General features: G+C 47.2%; 1 protein-coding gene across 2 annotated transcripts in view; it reads right to left on the bottom strand.

Moving 5' to 3' along the window:
- LOC119451044 (fatty acyl-CoA reductase 1-like) overlaps positions 1–21,546 on the bottom strand; it is a 57,833-nt gene that overhangs the window by 10,686 nt on the left and 25,601 nt on the right. For both annotated transcript variants that reach the window (XM_037714473.2, XM_037714474.2), the window contains exons 2-9: positions 20,162–20,278; positions 17,933–18,049; positions 15,238–15,413; positions 12,672–12,744; positions 10,811–10,917; positions 9,799–9,976; positions 8,085–8,129; positions 3,285–3,643 (exon numbers count right to left, since the gene is read on the bottom strand). In XM_037714473.2, coding sequence (XP_037570401.2) covers positions 3,285–3,643; positions 8,085–8,129; positions 9,799–9,976; positions 10,811–10,917; positions 12,672–12,744; positions 15,238–15,413; positions 17,933–18,049; positions 20,162–20,278 — 1,172 coding nt within the window. The remainder of the gene's footprint in view (positions 1–3,284; positions 3,644–8,084; positions 8,130–9,798; positions 9,977–10,810; positions 10,918–12,671; positions 12,745–15,237; positions 15,414–17,932; positions 18,050–20,161; positions 20,279–21,546) is intronic.

The following is a 21,546-nucleotide window of genomic DNA, read 5'->3' as shown; positions in this document are numbered from 1 at the left end:
GCATCATGGCCGCTTTTTTTTCTCTTCAGCTGTGGTTGATTGCTGGTAAGCTAGTGCTGTGAAAACCTATATTGGCACAGTGATCGAGGACGAAGGGTTAACTAAATATAGAAATTCGAAATTAGGAGTCATCAGGCAGCGTTGTGGCCTTGGCACACTTAAGTTAACCGCGGCTTCTTGCGCAGCCGTTCCGTAAACGCGAACAACTCCACAGACAGCGATGCGTCGGTTTACACAGATTTACGCGCGACCACACCACACATTGCTCGTGGAGTGGTCGCTCTAGCCGTAATTAAGTAAACCGTGCAGATTGATATGGCTGTGCACATGCTGAACGATTGGATAGCTTCACAGCCACTATCTATACACGAGCGTTTTTATGCCACCTGACATGTTTTCATGTGGCCACGAGTTCGTCAGTCTTTCCGCGACCTAACTGTGTTTATGTTGCCTGGCTTCCTGCGTTATTTATGTGACCATGTGCCTTCTTGTGGCCTTTATTATGTCTGCTGTCGTAGACATCGGCGTCTGCTGTCGCAATCATCGGCGTAGACTGACTTCGTGTATATTGTGGAAGGGAGCTGGGTACTTAGCCTGCGAAACGGACAAAAAAAAAATAATCGCGCGTGAGCAATAAGTAACTCGGCTGAGACGCGAAAGTCCACAGTACTTTCAACTTTCTTGCGTAGATTATTTTCTAGTTGAGCACAAGGCCTCACAGTGGCGCACCGACGGGGGGGGGGGGGGGGGGGCTGTTCTTTTTTGGTGGGCTGCCTAACCCAGAATTACTTAGCGTTCGGTAGCTTTGAGTTGGCACAGCGCCACATCCAGTACAATATTGGCGATCGGATGGTATTGAAACCTTGAGCAAACAATGTTATCACGTGGTTAGCCACACTATGACGTCTTATTGCTTGCCTAGCTTCATTTCGCTGAAAAGAACACAAAGTCCAAAGGAAATAAGAACTGCTTCTTGGCCTAGTCCAAACAAAACGCTTTATAGTTGGTTATAACTACTGTGGACCATAATTTACAGGCACCCATTTTAGGAAAATGAAATAAATAATACAGAGGACAATAGGCAAAGATCGACTAAAAAAGCAAACGCTGAACTCACAAGTCAACTGTGACGAAAAGGTCAGACAGGCAAGTTTGACGCCAGTATTTTTTGCAGTAAAGCTCTTGTTTGGGCTAGTTGGTGCATTCTAGATTACATAACAAGGCAGTGCTAAAAAAAACGTGGACGAAGACGGATGTACAGAGGACGCACGCAAACTTCCAACTGTATTTTTAGAACGGGAAAGCGAGCCCATATGAATACAAATCAGGTCAACACGTGCCATGCGACTCTGATAATGAGCTTCCATGATAGCCCTATTAGAGACCCACCCCTATAAGCTTGTCTACCAAATGAATCGCGTCACTCACATGCGCGGATACGTAAATAAATCTAACACGTAAGGCTGGAAAACAAACATGAAGCTATGATACAACGAAACACTGTCCCCTAAACGAAACCATCTAAAAATTGCAGCTCCTTTGCAAGTAAATTCACAGAAGGCACGCTTACACATTTCTCAGTTTTCTTAGCGGTAAAATAAGCTTAAAATGACATCTGTTCCCAGTTTGTCCTTCGATCTGGAGAGGTCTTCGAAAATTGGCTTGCAAACACGACAGCTCCTGCTATGAATATCGAGGTGACCACGTCGTCTATGTTTTCAGGGGCGAAGCACTTTAGGGTGGAGGCTTGTCCGTACGTCCACGTTGTCCGTGCTCACGGCCAACGTTGGCCGCGCCGTAGCCATAGCAACCAGGAGGGCGGAGGAGGGCGGCGCGGCGCATGCGCACGCGGTCTCCTCCTGGCCAGTTCCTAGCTCACTTCCCGACCCCCGCTTCTCTCCGCGGCGCGCTCCCTCGATGCCCACGCGAAACACGTCAAACGAGATCCCATTCTAACGAAAGCAGACGTTCTTTGCTTTACCGAAACGTGGAACGCGAGACCGCACATCAATGGATTCTTCCCCGTCGTCTGCACAGAAGAAGCAGAGCGTTCGGCGGGTGGTGTTTGGACGTACGTGAAATTCCCAGAGACTGGTGGGTCTCGAGCCTACCAATCTCACAACGGCGAACACGCTGCAATAAAACTATCCGACGGAATTGACATGACAGTACTTGGCTCCGAATCTCTCCCGAGTCAACATAGAAAAGTAAATCGATCTAGCAATGCGCGAACACGAAACAAAGTACAAGAACAACCCCTTCGTACTTGTCGCAGACTTCAACGTAGACATCACGGACAGCGACTGGCTTGTGCAGTATATGACGTCTCGATACGCTCTACGATGCATTTCGTATGACTGGAAACAACTAACAACCACCAGAATAACGTGCATAGACCTTGTCTTTGCCAACTTCAGGCTAGATCCGATCGAAGAACCATTGGTTCTACATTTCACGGACCACAAAGCAGTGATAATGAAGGGAAAACGGAATCCAAAACTCAACACGACATACCAGTTATGACAAATAAAACATTGTATATACTGTACACACGCGGTGTCACTCACACGCGGTGTCACTCACGCGAGTGGGTAATGTCACGGGTGATTTACGGTAAGAACGATCCCCAGTGCTTCGCCCACTCGTAATGATTCACTTCGTGGAGATGCGTGGATATATTTTTTAGCGATGCCTCGTTATGTGTTTTAGTATTTTTTACACCTCGTCGTATTCGAAATAACTGACAGCATCAGTGGCAGAAACTGCGCGAAGTCAAGAAACAGCTGTCGTAAGGCCATGAACCGTCGATCGACACGCTCATATTACCCTGATTTTAGGCACAGCGCAAAGCAGACAAGACGGACAGGAGTGAAGACACACTGCGCCTAAATGGTGCAATTATTGAACTGGAGAAGATAGCGCAGTTGGGCGATACCCATGTAAACATTACATCGACAGCCTTATCAAGAAAATAGTTAAATTTCCTACGTAGAAATTATCGGGAAATATGACGTACCATAAGAAACGTCGATGTCGATCTTTCAACGGCAAGCTACAGACAAGGATACGCTTCCTTTCTGAAGCATATTTGCGTGATGCCGCGCCAAGACTGATATTCTGGTGGGATTATGTGTACGGGTATATATGTATATGCTGCAGACTGTTTTTCAAATAAAATTTCTTTGGAGTACAGCGCTGTGCCTGTCTACTGTTGTACGAGTTGTCTGCTTCGCGCAGGTCTTATGCCAAGAATAGCCAAAGGGCCCAACTTTCTAAACGCTCACATGGGCTTGTATCCTCCGAGCCGGGCCACCGTGTCGGCGATGAAGGCGGGCAAGTTGTGATCGAGCTGGACGGCGACTGAGTGCCAAAAGCGTGTCGTCTTGAAGCTGCCGCCCGGATAACGGAAGATCTCGCTGCTCGGGTACTTGAGCACGAGTGGCTTCGAGTAGTCGAAGATCTGCTGCCACGTAAGGCGCCGCATCGACCCCGAGGTGCAGTTGATGACGAAAGGCCCAACCGGTTTCTCCTTCCACACGTGCCACGTGGCGGTGATCATCATGTTGGCAACCATGTCCACCGGGTAGATGTCAGCCGAATTGTTGGGCCGCAGGTACATGGTACGCAGAACGCCCTTGCCCGTCTGCGCAGAAAAAGAAATAATCACAATTTGCAACATGCGGATCACATTCCTTTTTTTTTTCTTGCTTCAGCAACTTTGCCTCTAAAATGGACCGTGAACTGTGCCAGCGGCCTGGCACGAGTTCATCATAGCGAGTGAAAGTCATAATTTAAAGGAACGAATTCGCATCGAGTAGACCCATGAAGCTGCAGTGACGTACTACGTGGTGGGTCATTAAGAGACTGCTTCGTTTCTTTAAGACTCCTTAAATGTTCATGTCACGCCGTAAGCATCGCAAATTCCGAGCGCGTATCTTGAGAAGTTGTAAAGGCAAAGCAAGTTTGTCTTTCTCAGGCCGAGCATGTAGTCAAAAGCGAACATGTACTCTGGAAGTGGGCAACTGAAATGTTACGTTACACTCGACAATAGGGTGCTTCAATAGCAGCGTCGCTGTTTAGCCGGGCTTAGTATTGAGATACCCTACTTAATGATGACGATTTATTGGCCTCCTCTTGAAACGAGGCGGTGGCAAATCCCCAACTCCAGAAGCTTCAGTGGCTCCACCTCGCGAAGGACGTCAACTAGAGGACTCCGCCGCCCGGCTGCATGCAATTGATTGGGCGCAGGGGGGGTGCAGATTGGCCTTACAGTGGGCAATCTAGTCGTGTTGCAACAGTGCGGGGCGCGAAGTGCCGACGAGGACGACGAAAGCTAGCGCTATCTTCAGAATTAGTGCAATTAACAAGCGAGGAAATTATAAGCATCGATACGAGGAGCACTGTGCCAAGCAGACTTGTTGACAGCAGAGGAATTGTAGATATGACAGGTAGATGCGAGTCTTACTGTGGACGTCACTTTTCATGTTAGATGTGCCGCTGGTACCGACGCAATCGGCCGCATACAAATTTTGTTCTTGCTTTTGCGAGGCGGCCCTGAAAAGTTCGGAGCTGGAATACCAGCTCTGGGCCATCCGGCAAGCGGAAGATGCCGTCGGAGTCCAAGGACTTCGAGCCGACACCTGAGGTCACTAAAAGCAAAGTGCCGGCTCTCAATAAAGTTTATTTCTTCTTCGCGCTTTTGATGACTTCCGCTCAGTAATCAATCAATCAATGAATCAATCAATCCATTCATTTATTATAGCGCCTAGGAACAGCTACGGAGCCTACGTACTGGTGCACTTAAGTAATACGCGAGACAAAAATGTACAGAGGACACAAATGTGGCAGACAAAGCTATGCGAGAGACCGCAATTCGGTGAACTGGGCTAGTTGGTACATTGTAAAACAGATAAAAAGAACCAATGGAAACACACGAGAGGCCGTATGACGACGTTGGGAAGACGTTGAGGAGTAGACGTAGAGAAGACAGAGCTAGTCCCGTCGTCTTCTGGTCTCTCGTGTGCTTCCGTTGGTTTGTATATCCGCTTTACAATGTGAGAGAAACAAATAGGGAAACAGAAAACAAGGAGGTGGGCGTTAAAGGGAATTAATCCTAAAACGGATTATCTACATCTGTACAAAACACAGGAAATGAACTGAAATATGTCAATACAGGCAGAGTACTTATTATATGTTTTTTTGGAGTCGGCGCCATAGGACAGTGTCTAATGCAACAAGACCGCGCAGAAAACGCGGAACGCTGCCTGGCATACTTTTGTGGCATGGGAAATTCCACATGAACAAGAAGCTTTGAACAATGTATAATGACATGGACCACCTTATAAAGAAACAGAAGGTCTGATTTAATACATCTTGATTTTAAAGGTCGAGTTTAGATATATATTTCAAAGGGCTGTACTGCAGGTGGTAGCCAGAACGGCAAAAGTGGTGCTTGAAAATAGACATCAATTTACTCTGGACGCGTTCAATGAGGTCGGAATTATGACTTGCACTTTGCGCCCAAAACTACAGAGGCATACTCTAGTAGTGGAAGGCACTCAATTGAATAGTCATGTGATAGACGACAAACAACAAGGGCGTGAAGGGCCCGTTGTTTCGCTTATTGAGCGTGTGTGTTTTGTCGAACTACACAGCAAGATCTTTCATTTCAATGACCCTGGGCAATGAAGCGTCCCCAAAGATGCATAGAAATTGGACATGGTGTGTTTTCCACCTATAACTTAATACCATAATGTTGGAAGTATTTAAAAGTCGCTTATTGTCTCATGCGCCAGTTTGCACACCGATACACCAATGCAGTCGTGTTAGAATAATTCTTCAAATATGTTCATTATTGGAGGAGATAAACTGAATGCCCTGTTACCATGCCTCTAGGAGGCGAGCGTCACTCCCTCTGCCTGGAGTAGAATCCGCCAGCGTCCCCGCCTTCTCCGATAGCGGAGCAGTGGGCCCGCGTCAGGTTCACGTGGCGAGCCCCGCCTCCTATTTTTTTTTTCTTTCAGCGAACCTGCATATGGCTAGGTTCTCGCGGATCGCGTCCGCGGATCAAACGACGCGCAGAACAACAAAGTGTGATTATCCTGGTGATAGTGCAGAAGGGGTCCAAGCTCAATGGCACATAAACCTGTAGGCTCGGGGACCTGTAACGCGCCCTTGAACTACCCTTGTCACACGTGGGACCCAAGGACACAAAAACAATTTGCCGGAGCGACGAACGCTGTTGCCTAAACGCTGGTCTATGACTATGCGTGTCGAAACATCAGTGAGTAATAGTGTACTAATCAAAAGCCGTGTTTCATTCTCTCTTGACATATTAATTTCCCTAGCGACGTCATCAGTTACCCCTTGGACTCGGTATGGGTAAGACCCGTGTGGCTCGCTCCTAAGAGCGCGCCTTCGAGGAGCGCCGGCGCTCTTAACAGCGCGAATGGATGCGAAAGCGACGAGAAGCCGAACGCGCAGTGGCCCAACGTGCTGCCGCCGATGGTGCAAGGTGGTGTGAATCTAGTCGCCTAAACTCTCTTTCACTCGCACATACAGCATACGGCGCACGGCGAAGCAACGAAGTTATGTGTTGTGTCTTTTGAACCACTTAACACCACCACCAACTATATAATTAAACAAAACCGACAGCTTCGCTGGTTTTTCATCTTCCCATAGTGGCAGGGCTCTGAATTTTATTGCGATAGCAATGATGTGGACACTCCAGGCACATTCCTGCCGTCGCCGCCATCGTCGTCGTTGTCGCCGTGAGGTTATGTATAAAGTCCACGGGTGATAAAATCGCCGCGCGCGCCATACGCTATATATGCGAGTGAAAACATGCGATGGTGAGCCAGCAATCGCGGCCCGCGCACGCAAGGGCGGGAAGCGGGAAGGCAAAATATTTTCTGACGAAGTATTTTTGAACAAAAGGAAGAGAATAGGGCCAAGAACATCCTTGAGGAACTCCACTAGTGACCTCATAGCTAACAGAGCTCTGCCCATTGACGACAACGAATCACGATCGGTGATTAGATAGCAGGGCAGTGATGGAAGAAGCTTTGTTCATTTGCGTGAGCTTTGTAATGAGGAGCTCATTGCAAACTACACGAAATGCTTCACTTGGACCAAAGTAAACAGCGTCTAATTGGCCCTTTACTATGTACCCCACTGGAAGCGTGGGTCCTTTTCAGAGAAACAGCGCCACGTAGCTCCAGAAATATTTTGAATTACCGTCATCCTTGCTTTACCGCATTCAATGTGGTCGTAGTGATCATTGTTTGCAGAGACAACGACAGCGCCTAAATTCACGTTTCCACTTGCATAGTGCTACAAAATACTACTACTGCTAATACAGGGAAAACAAGGGGAATGCGGGAGATGGCGATTCAAGGCGATGAGTAACCCGAGAACAAGGTGAGGGCAGGAGCCAACGTTTCGACAAGTGGACTTGTCTTCTTCAAGGCAACATATGCTCTCCTCGGCACAGTATATATAGGTAGGGTTCTTCTAAAGGGGAGAGAAGGTGAGGCGGGTGGGTGAGGTAACGAGCGAGAGTGTGTTAGCGGCGAGGGTGTAGAATTGAAAAGAAATATAATGCACTACTGATAGTCGGTCAGTGATAATGTACTACTGATAGTCTACACCCTCGCCGCTAACACACTCTCGCTCGTTACCTCACCCACCCGCCTCACCTTCTCTCCCCTTTAGAAGAACCCTACCTATATATACTGTGCCGAGGAGAGCATATGTTGCCTTGAAGAAGACAAGTCCACTTGTCTAAACGTTGGCTCCTGCCCTCACCTTGTTCTCGTGTTACTACTGCTAATAGTAATATATTAATAATAACAATAATTCTTTATTTTTAAAAGCTTGTCAGACAAATGAGATTTAAAAGTGAAACGTGAAATTTAAATATGGAAAAGTGAAAGGCTGTCATTTGGCTAGTTTTGATTTGTCTAACATTTGTTAAAGAAAAATATACTTAAGTTATTTGCAACAAAGTGAAATTCAAAGCGCCTGGTGCGTAACGTTCAGACTCAGTGGTTAAAACGGTTCTATAAATTGGAAAGGTAACTTACAGCGATGATGAAGCCAGCAGGTCCATTGAAGTTGTCAACCCATCCCTGCGAGAAGAGTAGCACTTCAGTGGAAAGATCGCCTTAACCCACTGTGTTGGTCTGCACTTTTTGTCGACGCTATTAGTGCAAAATGGGGCTCTGTCATTTTCGATTTCAAGCAGAACTAAGTCACATGGAGTGGGGAAAAAAAAACGGGCAAGTTTGCACTCGGTCGTGCAAAGCTTAAGCACAGAGAAACTGTCGATCCTCAAGTCTTACTGGCTGCTACTGCTAGGTGTTAACTTGGTTGCTGCTAGGTCTTAACTTGGTTTAACTTAACTACGCATGTAAGGAATGTATTCTCGAGCGATCATTTTCGGAGGTACCTTCTCTTTCGCGACATTTCGCGTGACTAGCGCTGGACGCGTCGGCGCCTACGAGCGACAGCGTTCCTGGCATGTCACAAACGCAGGCAGGCTAACCAAGGTTGGCACAGTGCCAAGAAGGCTGTTGCTTGCCGACGCCGAACGCGTTGGTGGCAGCCGCTCGATATCTAGCGAAAGATGACACGACTAGGCGCAGCCCCTTTTATGGCAAACTCCGAGGCCAAGCGCATGCACACTGGGGGAAAACTAAGCAGAGTGTACGGGCGACGCGCAGCAGATGACACGCCGGGATGACGTCACGGCGCATGCGCTGTAGTGCGCAGCTCGCGGGAGCTTGGCGGAGCCGTGTCTGTCGGGGGAAGCGAGCGCGCACCTGCGCCGGCGGTTACTAGGTAATGCGAGGTAACGTCATCGCTACTGCTTCGACGCATGCGCGACTAGGCGAGGTTGTTGCTAGGCAACGGCGCGGAGTTTTCCGCGGACTTCGGACGTTTCTCCTCCAGCTTTAACAGCTTGGCTGTTAAAAAGAAGCGAGCAATAAACAAGATGTGAAACTCGGGGGCAAAATTTTGCCATCCTGATTATGAACAAGTTGATGTACATTAAACCAAAATACACGATTTGGCCATTTAGATAAGGCAATGAACTTATTGAGCGGTTTGCCTTCAATGGGGACAAACTTTTTTTCATTTCTGCGTTGTTGAGTATAGCAATGCTGCCAGTCGAGCTGCTGCCACGCAGAAGCCAAGCATAAATCGTACAGACTTTGCACGGCGACTGTCTTATCGTAGTGATTTTAATAGAAATAAATGAGTGCCCCATACATACAATAAACATAGGTTAGTTTACACAAACTTCTTTCTGAGTAGGGTTAAACGAGAATCGTCTCCACCATGACTGAGTACGCCTAGCTCTGAGTGAGGAGGTCTAACTGCTAGGCTAGCTGGTCTTGCTAGTAGCTGATGAGGGGAATTAGCGCAGCCACACACACGCGCACATAGGAAGGGGAGACGAAGACGAGCGCTATACTTACAAGTGCTTCATAGCGGGAAGGGTTTGACACATATATCTATCCTGTCACGCATGCGCAAAAACAATATACAACACTATCACCATACAACGTGCGTCATCCTGTGGCAATGCTCTATGTACTTCAGTGCGCATGCGTGGCAGGATGGACATGTACGCGAAATCCTTGCCGCTATTTAGCAGCTTAGTTGTAAGTAGCGCTTGTCTTCGTCTCGCCTTCCATTGTACGAGTCTTTTATTGCGCTAATTTACCTCATTAAGTAGAAGTTCTGCGTGACAGCCGCAATAATATATATATATAGAGATCCGGCGTTCATCACCGATAGGGGCTCCCTGACGGCGCAGGTGACAATGGAAGGGCGCAGGATGACAACCGGTAAGTCGGCTGCCTCGTGCACCAGTAGACTCTCTGCAAGCGCCTTGGTGTAGTGGTACGTGGTCGGACGGCCACCCATCACCTGGCTCAGAATCTTCTCCTGAAGCTCTTCCTCCAGCCATCTACGACAACAGCACATTTGACAGATTTACTGAACAGCTCAGGGTGCTTTGGGACTGATCTGCCTAACGAGTGGTGTTGCGAGAAAACTTGGAGAAGTGTCGATTTATTGATAACAAATTAAGCGCCTTACGAGTGAAAACCCCGATCGCATTATCCGTAGTGGGAGACTTCGCATTAATTTTGACCTCCTGGGTTTCTTTATGGTCCATCAAAATCTAAGTGCACTAGCGTTTTCGCCTCATCGAAATGCGGAACCGAACCCGCGACCTCGTGCTTAGAAACGCCACCATCACGGCGGGTAAATCAAGTCACACTAATAATTCACTTGGCTGAAAAAGGTTGACTACAAGCGTATATTTCTACTATCGTATACAGTGGGCTACATTTTTCTTAGCGCCTAAAATGGTCCTTGAGTGAGGCCAGAGTGTTCAAATTATTTTTGCCTACTTGGGCCATTTTCGTGCGGGAAGTGTTCTGAAACTGTTAGGCGGGCTCCTTTAGAATGAAAGTTCTTTATCGATGATGGTGCCACAATGTTTGACGTCACGGAGTGATGAAACTCGAAGGGGCCGTCGCCGCCGATCTTGCAGGCTTGAAAAGAGCGCGAAAGACGAGTTGAAACATGAGCGCCTGTTGATACCGAGTGCGGTCATACTAACCTTTTCGCTAGACAAGTGCAATTTACTAATACAGCGACTATGATATGGCCCTCAGCGTCCTTTTAGAACATTAAGATACTCTCGCTGGCGGCGCGCACGCATTCGTACTGAGATACAAGCAATGACATGCGACTACAGGGTTGTGCGTGCAGGAAGTCAAAGTAATATCCTTACTCCGAAACATCGATGACTTTCTGGTACGGTATTTCCTCAGGGTAAACAATTTCATCCACGTGGTTTCTGTTGCAGAAACAGTAGGCTGTAGAAACGTGGACGAAGGCCTGCCAGGTGGGAAAAGAATGACACTTTAGGAAATAAAAATAGCATCTTGAGATTAATATTTCTTTCTATTGAACAAGATGTATTTAGGACACCAAGCTGCACGATGTGTGGGACAAACAGTGCAAACCACGGCTTACACGCCGCAAGATCAACCATTTAGCATGGCGTCATTGCGTGTACTGTATTTACGCATAAAGACGGCAGACTTGTGCGACCTTTCAGAATCACACGTGAAAATCCAGTGAGGCTGTTTTTTTTAGAGCAGTTACATTAAGAACTGAGGTTGCCTGTAATTAAACCACACACTTTAAAACGCTGCCCTCAGAAGACTCGTCCGTTTGAAACCTTGTCCGCATATAAGGCTTTCGAGCACTTGATACAGTTTGTTTTTATGAAAAGACGAAATTATAAGAACGTAAGTTTGGGCATGTTGGTATTCCATTTTAGCTTTTAGCGCACAAAAGACATGCAAAGTTTAGACAGTCTTGGACGAAGCGCTGTAATTGAACCACACATGTTTTGCACACTGATTTGCTATAATGTTTGGCCTATTTTTGCTAAATGTTTTCCTCAGCGGCCTTTATAGTTCTCCAAGGGCAGAAGGCTAAATAGGGTATCATACCTAAAGAACACAAACTTTTAAAATGCTGCGGAGTGCTTGCACAATTTATTGCAAAGGCCGTAATTGTCTCACATTTTGGACTGCGCTTACACATCATCCATGACCTTTCCTTTAGTTTAGCTAAATAATGACACGCGTACACAATTTATCTTCTTTTACGCACTGCTTTGTTCTTCAGCGTCACCACTACGTGGCAATATAAACAAGCGGCCTCGTTTAGTTAACCAAGGAAGCCGCGTACACGTAATAAGTATCTCGTATAACTCATGAAAATAGAGAAAAACAAGCGTTTATTAATTACTTGCAAAATTTCAAATTATGCGGCAACCGCTACCATATATTAAGCCACCAGAATCTTATAACTTTCACTGCATTTGATCTTGGTGGTACTTATAGTTCTAGGGCTAGGTGATCCGACGTCGTAACGCTCGACGTCGGATCACCTAGCCGTTTCTTCAGATGGTCTAACCTATAGTTTCGAGCGTGTGGCAAATAGATGTCACGACTGACAAAAAACGCTGCTTGTTAAGCGGCCGGCGTAGATTTCTTGCACCATTACGCACCGCCGCCATTTGCTACGGCGCAACTCACTTCGCCTGGTGTTTGTTCGACTGTACATGTGATTCAGTTGTCTCCTCTTCACGCTAACAGTGGTAGCAGTTTTCTCCAGGCCGTAGTAGCATGCGGTAAAATACGCGCATGCACACTGAGCGTCTCGTGTCAACATAAACCGTAACAAATCACGTATCACGCGAAGCCGATATCTCCAACAGCGCAGCGCTCGCTATCGATATGGTCGTCAGTGCCGCGACTTACGCCCGCAAGTGCCACTACTTGCAATACTTAAACTCAACGTCCCCAGCTATATTCCCTGCGGACGTATAGCTTAATGTTCTTTGGCTCTCTACTGGCTCACCTCTGCTGGCGTCGCCAGCACGCTGAATTTGAAGCGTGGTTGAAGCACTCAGTTTGTGCATTGTGACGAACAAGTACCCGAAGACACGAAACCAGCGATGTGCATGGTAGCGGCACAAAACTGCACAAGTTTTCCAAAACGTGCGCCTATTTGGCGTGAAATTGTCTGCACAAGTCGCTGAAGCTCCTGTCTGCACCATGAAGTCAGGAACTTACGGATACGTTCTTGAGTTTGTGGCACAGCTCCACCACTCTCCTTGTGCCCAAAACGTTGATGTCAATGGCTTTGCTGCAAAGAAAAAAAAAACATCAGACGCATTGCTTAAACAAGAGTAACAAGTGATGCATTAACTTCGTATTGCGTTTCCTAAGAGGCGAGGTTATATACGCACACTTTCTAGGAGCACTTGGGTTTAAAGTGAACGGAAGCATGAACCCATCAGCAGTACATATAAGAAAAAGACTTTCAGAATATTGGTGCAGCTATCCCCGTTTGTTCTCTGATCTACACCACTCTCTTCCTGTCTCTTAACGTTAGTCCTAAGATTTTTCGTTCCATCGCTCTTTGTGCGGTCCTTAACTTGTTCTCGAGCTTCTTTGTTATCCTCCAAGTTTCTGCCCCATATGTTAGCACCGGTAGAATGCAATGATTGTACACATTTCTTTTCAACGACAGTGGTTAGCTCCCAGTCAGGATTTGGTAATGCCTGCCGTATGCACTCCAACCCAATTTTATTCTTCTGTAAATTTCTTTCTCGTGATCACGGTCCCCTGTGAGTAATTGACCTAGATAAACGTACTCCTTTACAGACTCTAGAGGCTGACTGGCGATCCTGAATTCTTGTTCCCTTGCAAGGCTATTGAACATTATCTTTGTCTTCTGCATATTCATCTTCAACCCAATTCTTACACTTTCTCGATTAAGGTCCTCAATCATTTGTTGTAATTCGTCTCCATTGTTGCTGAATAGGACAATGTCATCTGCAAACCGAAGGTTGCTGAGATATTCGCCATTGATCCTCACTCCTAAGCCTTCCCAGTCTAAGAGCTTGAATACTTCTTCTAAGCATGCAGTGAATAGCATTGGAGAGATTGTGTCTCCTTGCCTGACCCCTTTCTTGATAGGTAACTTTCTACTTTTCTTGTGGAGAACCAAGGTAGCTGTGGAATCCTTGTAGATGTTTGCTAAGATACTCACGTATGCCTCCTGTACTCCTTCATTCCGCAATGCCTCTATGACTGCTGGTATCTCTACTGAATCAAATGCCTTTTCATAATCCATGAAAACCATGTAGAGAGGTTGATTGTACTCCGCAGATTTCTCGATTAACCTGATTTATGACATGGATATGATCCATCGTAGAATATTCCTTCCTGAAGCCAGCCTGTTCACTTGGTTGGCTGAAGTCAAGTGTTGCCCTGATTCTATTGGAAATTATCTTGGTGAATATTTTATACAATACTGAAAGCAAGCTAATGGGTCTGTAATTATTCAGTTCTTTAACGTCTCCCTTCTTATGGATTAGAATAATGTTGGCGTTGTTGTGCGTACATAGACGCCACCAAAATCTGAGTTAAAACAAGCTTCGTTTGAAAAACCAGCGAAGTATGGCAGAAAACTTTTGGGTTCAGATTAGGAAATTTGCATGCATAGGTGGAATCTGTTGGTAAAAACACGCTGGGAGAGACTCGTCATGCAGAGAATACAAAATAAGCTGATGCAAGTGATGAGAGCATTTTTCTTACGTGAAGCATATTTGCCTCTGGCATACCCGACACGCAGACTACATTGATCATTTCTTTGGGGCCCAACCTCATTCAAAATAAAAGTTAAGTTGCACCAACATATACAAAACATTTACTCAAGTTGTGCCACTGAAGCCTGAAAATGATTCCGGTGTGTAATTGTGAGAATTCTTGGACATATCACGACAGTGATATCCAAGAACGTCATCTAATTAGCTGCCACAATAACCTTGCGCACACATACCCTAATCACATCATCTAATTTTCAGCAGGCTCGAACATGGAATAGAATTACGACTCCGTCGTAGCCTATTACTCGATGATGAAGAACCAACTAGCCCAAAAACACGTCCTTACCAGTTACATCTCTAGTTCTGTGGGCCCCTATCCTACCTCATTCAACCCTGCCCTTGTCGCCTCACTCATCGCGGTTGCCTACTGCCGTGGAAGACAGTTCGGATGCGCCCTGTGTCTGTCTCGTTACTCGTCGTTTGGTCTTGTGTATATTCTGGCGCTGTCTATTACTTGATGATGAAGAACCAACTAGCCCAAAAACACGTCCTTATCCGTCGTAGCGTTTAGGCATGGAAAATTACTGGAAACATCAGCCACGTTTGGTGTGTGCACGGACTACTCGAAAGCATAAACCTTTTCTGAGGGCTCCCGTGACCGGACCACAAACTGCACATGTGAAAAGCACGCAGTTGCGCATGTGCATGTGTGCGCGCGCGTGTGAACTCCCGTTCCAACATAAGCTTCCCACAAAATGTTTGTTAATTTACACTTTGAACCCTACAAAGGGCCATCACAGGAGTGGAAGTATAGGTGATAACAATGGAAAATGATTTCACGTGCATCTTTTCATAGCTAACAAATGGCTGCATTGATGACATTTCCCATCACACAGTTGACATAAAAGAACAAAACAGTCAGCGCAAGCACTGTTCAGCGTAACAGAATGATTAACTCAAAGCACTGCTTTACCAGCATAAACAATTGAGCCGAAGTCATTTAGGAATGTATTAAGAGTGCTCACCGAAGTGGTTCGTCGAAGCGCACGGAAGCCGCAGAGTGGTAGACAATGGACACGTTCTCTACAAGTTCGGCGACATCCTCCTCGCTCAAGCCTAATCCGGGTTCCAAGATGTCTCCGGTCACAGCCACCACTTTACTGAGCACAGCAGGGTTCTCCTCTTTGACTCTGCCAAAGACCTGGAAATTTTTTATTCATTTCAGTTTCGTTTTACAGAAAAATACACATTTCTGGTAGGGATACCTGGGCAAAAAGCGATTTTTTGACCACTTGACTGGGCCCGGGCAACCTGGTCCAGTCAAAATAAGATCGCAGCCACAGATGTTGGCTCGAACTTAACGGCCTTTTCTTTAATACGTTATCGTTTCGACTGAAGCAACCTAGGCACGGCTGAACTGCAGGAATTGGAAAATGCCGCTGCGTGATATTAAACCAATTAGGGGCCTCCGAATTTTCCGGTTTAGTTTGGTTTAGTTTGGCCCAATATTTTAAAGCCTTTACCTGATGCCCGGGGTTTGGCGCCGTTTTCTCGAAAGGCATATTTGCAGATATATATAGACACCTTGGGCAACTGGATATGTGGTGGCTGCTGTCTTGCAGAGCAGACAACTGGGGTCAGTAGGTAAGAGAATTTTGGTTCTGTGCTCACTCTTTCCAATTACCCCGAAAGAATGTGCCACTGGGACGCAAGGGACGCCTCAATGTACTTAGATACGTGTAGTGATTCTATGTCGATACATCAGCATTCCTTCGACAAGCATCGCCCTCGCGACGCAAACAGCTACAGGCTACGAGGCTGCCGCCACACCTCGCGAACTCAAGCACCCTTTGCGTTGTATCTGCTTGCTCTTTATATTACATGAACACTCCAAGCGGATTTCTGCCGTCGTCATCGCTGTCGCCGTGAGTTTCCGTATAGTCCAAGGGCAATCAAATCGTCGCCGCGCGCCGTATGCTGATGTGGGACTGAGACGGTGAGCCGGAAATCGCGGATCGCGCACACAAGGGCGGGAAACGGGAAGCAAGCGCGCAGTCTTCCAATCGCGCACAACGCTCCGGATGGGAGGTGGAGGGACCTCCCGCCGGGCCGGAAGTCACCGGGGGGAGAGTGGGTGTGTTCTGCGCTGCGAGCGCCCGCCCCCGCGGCTGTATCTTGAAAGCCATCTGTGGCGGGAGCAGAGTCCGCCCTCCCTGTGTTTTCGCGAAGATCGCGTTGATGCGAGTGCCCGGACGAAACTTAATTCGCTCGCTGCAAGTTTCCGCGGACATCAAGTGAGATGTGTTCAGGTTTTCTCGTGCGCGCGGGACACCATGCTTGTTAATTTAGTTAGTGTGCCTATGTTTACAAGTTTATACGGCCGATAAAACTACTATCCTTACTTTGTACAGCTGTCCACTAATTTTCTATCGCAATCTATGCATCGCCTTTGGGGCGAAACTGCGACTTTATGATTGATCCAGCCGTGCTTAGGGCAGTAGGCCCATTGAAGATATTAAATGAGTGGCTTATTAGAACAGTCTTTCCACAGTACTGTCGCTACAACGCAGTACAGAGCTCGACGGAAGGGACGTGTCGCGCTCTTTTCGCACGGAAGTTTCAATACACATACGTGCCAGCTCGAACGGTTTCTATGCAGTATACGGTGTACCTTGTTATTGCGATAACAATTACATGGACACTGCATGCGAATTTACACCGTTGTCGGCATCGGCGTAGCCGTGATACTATAAGTCCAAGTGCGATAACATCGCGGCCCCGTGCGGTATGCTGTCGGTGCAAGTGAAAGCGTGCGAGGATGAGCCGAGAAGGATGGTGGCACGATCTCGTGCGCTCAAGGGAGGAAAGCGGGGAGGAACCGGGCCGTCTTCCATCGCGTGCAAGGTGAAGGTAACATTTAGGCGGCAGCTGCGTATGGTATGGCTGAGAGCGGCTCTGTCTTGAAAGGGATCTGCGGTCGGTAGTCTAGGCTCGCCGAGGGCTGCGGGTGCGCTGTGTTCTCGCAGCTGAGTTCGCTTTGAAGCGAGAGGCAGCACGAAGGTCAATTCGCTCGCTGCTGCCGCTCCTTCTTTGCAAGCGTTTCAACAGCGAGTGTCTGCGGTCATCGAGTGAGATGAGGTCCCGTTTGCATGTGCGCGCGGGACACCATGTGCTTGCTAATTTAGTTTGTAAGCGAATGTTTACAAGTTCATACGGCCGAAAAAAACAACTTTACTTCGTATGCTGTCTCATAATTTGCTATCGCAATCGATAGCTTTTGGACGAAGCCGCGATTTTTTTTATCAGACGCCTGGCTCACAAGCAAACTTCGCGCGTACTAGTCGGGGGAATATGACCATTTTAAAGAATTGGTTGTGCTCACGGGACCTTAAGCTTATACTTAAGACTCGGCGAGCCCAATTCAGTTTCTGGGTTACGCCGGTCGTGTCGGCGGCGCAGCAGATGCTAGACTTTCGCAACTCGGCCCCACCGGCTATAGCAAGTTATTTCGTATACAGTTTTCTTCTCGTCTTTAGTCTCTCGTCCGAAAATCTAAATAAATATACGCCCTTCAAACTTCCGTTTCGGGTAGTCGCCTGCAGTGAGAACACACCATACGGCTGCATCAGCGGCTCCGGTTTTTTTTTTTTGGCGTCAATGCCATTAATAAAAAATGTACCGCAAAAAATAAAAAAAAGATGTGCTATAGAAGTGACTTACTGGGCACTCGAACATCTCTTTGAGCCGGTCGCTAGGTTGAACGCCATCTTTGGCCCGTAGAAGGACATAGACAGTCTTCAGACCGGCACACGATCGAAGAAGTTTCTCGATAAGGATCTGCACAACCAGGGAAAACAGTGAAAATAAACTAGAGAAATAAGCACAGCATATGAGCGGAGACTAGAATCGACACAGGTTCACTGAAAGCATACAAGAAAACGCGAACTGAGAAGAGTATGTAACTTAGGTGAAACATGGGAGATAGGATGAAGATGGCATTCGTTTGCTCCTTGACACCCGTGCGTAAACCTAAATGCCAAGTTTTCCTGTTCGGCACCAACGACTGCCCGCTGGCATACGTGCAATACACCGCGTGCAGTTGGAAGTCTTTGTTCCAGCCGTACTTTTATTAAAGACTTAATCAGTTACAAGAACTTTGTTATAAGTCGGCTATTGAATAAAACGCCCATACGGCGCTCGCGGCCTAACAATAGGCGGACTGTTAATTAGCAAGTTTTAACTGATCAAGATAAATTATTTATCAGATTTCCCTTCGTTTATTAGTTCTCTTACGTTTGGCGTATTCACCCGGGTGGCGTGGGTCATTGTAATATCGGTGTCAAACGCCATTCCACTGAGTCAACAGACTAAATGCTGACTAACTCGGCATTCCTAATAGATTTCGCGTCGCGATTATTATCAAGCGACTTGCCTGTAACATCACTGGGAAGCCGTTTTCGGAGGCACGTCTTATTCAAGCTGTAGGCTAATGACAGAAAGAGGGATGCGTGAGTATTCAGCAAGTTTCCCACGCCGACCGCATCCAAAAGGCTGCTGATTACCAATGCCACGTGTTGCGCGTCACACCAGTAACCCACCGAGCCAGTCAAGAAATGGCTGGAGATTTTGGGGAGCGGCATTCCTTTTGGCAGTTTGTGCTTTTCACCTCTCCCTGTCATCGCTGGGACAGTGGTGTACCTGCCTCCCAACGTGAACCTCAGAGGCGGCGCGTTGAGATTCTCCTCCTCGGAGGCAGCGTTTCACGTCTCGCGACTGCGCTCGACAAACTGGGCGATCACCCCTTCATAGAGGAAAAAGGTTTAGAACACTGGTCCCGGCAGGTTTTGGCACTCAAGGCCATTAAGGGCTCTGCGGAAATTCTTGAGAGCTTGTGAATTGTGCGACCGACTTTAAACGTTGTAGCGCGTAGGGTCGCGTTATTGTGCGAATTTTTCTGTAATTTTTTATTTGTTTCTTCTATCACCTTTTATTACCTTTTATCCCTTTCCTCAGCACAGGGTAGGCAGCCGGTACTGCTTGTCTTACCCTTTCTATCTATTTCTATCTATGCCTTGCACCTCATTGGCCAATGGGAGGTGAACTGCTTCCCTAGCAGTGATCTACAGGGAAGACGGAGGGTTTTTAAGAGACGTCATCTGTGTGGTGTGTGCTCGCCCAGAATAATTTAGCGTGCTGTGCCAGAATGCAGCGTGCTCTAAGAACGATGTATATAGCGTGCTACGATGTAACATGTGCTGTACTGGCAAGTACGAGTTTGTCTTTACCTGTAGCTAAGTTTGTGTCTACTATGTAAATAAATCCCCTGATTCGTTCCTGCAACTTCCCGACCTCGAACAAGGAAGCAACTCTCGCCAAGTTCGGACGACGGCATGTGCCACTTTAAGCTCCTTGTGACGCCCCGGTATAGCTTAGGCCAGCTGCCGTTTTGAGACGTACCGGTAGCGTGGGCTAGACCGCGACCCCCTGTGTGACGCTGGACTCCGAGATCACCACACCCCGTATCGTACAGCCCCAGTAGCAAATCTAGAGCATGAAAGTAATTATTAAAGATAGGATTCTGATACAATGGTAGAGACAGTCGCGCTGAAACACCTGCCTACAAGTATGGCTTTTTGGGCTAGTTTGTTAGATACATCAGAGGGGGTCATAGCGCCAGAAGACACGGACAAGAACGAGAGAACAGGACGAGCACTAACTTTCAACTAGTTGAAAGTTAGCGCTCGTCCTGTTCTCTCGTTCTTGTGCGTGTCTTCTAGCGCTATGACCCCCTCTGATGTATCTTGAAAGTTAGTGCTCGTCTTGTTCTCTCGTTCTTGTCCGTGTCTTCTAGCGCTATGACCCCCTCTGATGAAACACCTGGTTTGTGCTTCTTTGTTTAACGGGCGCGCACGATCAGGCGACGAGGTTTGACCGAAGCCCAGAGCTCACCTTGCCTAGAAAGCCAGTTCCTCCGGTGATGAAGACGGCTCTGTCACGGAAGAAGTGGTCGATGGGCGAGTGACCGCCTCGCTTGCTCTTCGCGCCGTTCATCAGAGCTCCTTGAAGCTGCGGGAAGACAACGCCTATAATTAATGCTGCGCCTGTCGGACCTCTCCGTTGCGGAAAAGTAAAAACAAGTTAAACTAAAAAAAAAAAAACAGAAGGAAGGAAGGAAAAAGTAAAGTTGCAGAGGACCCCTAAGCATAATTCTTATGAGATGAGAACGCGAAAGCGCTTCTTTTGGCTACGTTGTTGTTCAGAGGGGTGCTGCAACGTGTTGCTGCCGAGTTGTGTTATAATGAGGCAATGTGAGAGGCCCAATCGTGTTTATTTACATGATTTAGTGCAATTAAAGTGGTGTCGACACCACTACACATGTCCTCTTATTTCGCCGTTGAGGCAGTACTCACAGTTCTCGGGTATATCGAACCCGGTAGTACCACCGCCACAGCGTTGTGGGTGGTTTCATTTAGGTCTCCGGTGACGGAGTACTTGCGTCGGGGTGCATATAAACTTACATGGCCTTGTGATCCGCGTAGTAGGTGGAGACGTCTCCACCTACTACGCGGATCACAAGGCCATGCAAGTTTCCTTCTCCCCTTCTGCTGCGGGGATTCCCCTCTTCTACGCCGCGGCGGCAGGTGGTTGCTGCGGCGGAGTGGAGCGTGCACCGAGTGCCTTAGCGTGTCTTAGCGCATAAGCGACAATCAAATCGAATGTTGCAGGCCGCATGTGAAAGACCGTGCACTGTTTTAAAATTGTGTATTCAAAACGCAATGATTCACGGGTACTTATAAATGTTTTTCAACATTAATGTGATAACAAAATGCCGTACATTGCGAAATCTATTGAATATGCATGACAACGCAAGATTTAAGCAATTTGTAAACACATAAACATCGCGTACAAAATGTCAACAGTCACTAGTCGCAAAATTGACGGCTTGCGTGCGCAGTGACGTTTTTCATGCCTAATATTCGCGTTTATAGTTGAGAATATTTTTTGGTCACAAAGTCGAGAGTGTGCGATCTGAATGTGATGCATCTCCATCGCAATGCCATTTGCCATAGTTTGCCGGACTTCGCAGACGCCAGCAATGTTTAACATCGCGTTCGTCAGCTTCTCGACACGTGCACTTACGTATACCTAAATAAATGTCAAGTCTTCCTGTTCGGCACCAAGAACGGATAACATAATTCCGCACTGTGTCGTGTCGCCGCGACCGCAGCAAATGCCACAAAAGTGTCAGGAAATGATAAACGAGCCGCAAAGTCCTGGCTTTCGTGGCGTGTCTTAATTCAGCGCTATACACTCGTTCAATCACTTTATTGTTC

The sequence above is a fragment of the Dermacentor silvarum genome, chromosome 4 (assembly GCF_013339745.2).
Source record: "Dermacentor silvarum isolate Dsil-2018 chromosome 4, BIME_Dsil_1.4, whole genome shotgun sequence".
Taxonomy (NCBI): domain Eukaryota; kingdom Metazoa; phylum Arthropoda; class Arachnida; order Ixodida; family Ixodidae; genus Dermacentor; species Dermacentor silvarum.
This window is presented reverse-complemented; position numbering and strand designations above follow the sequence as displayed.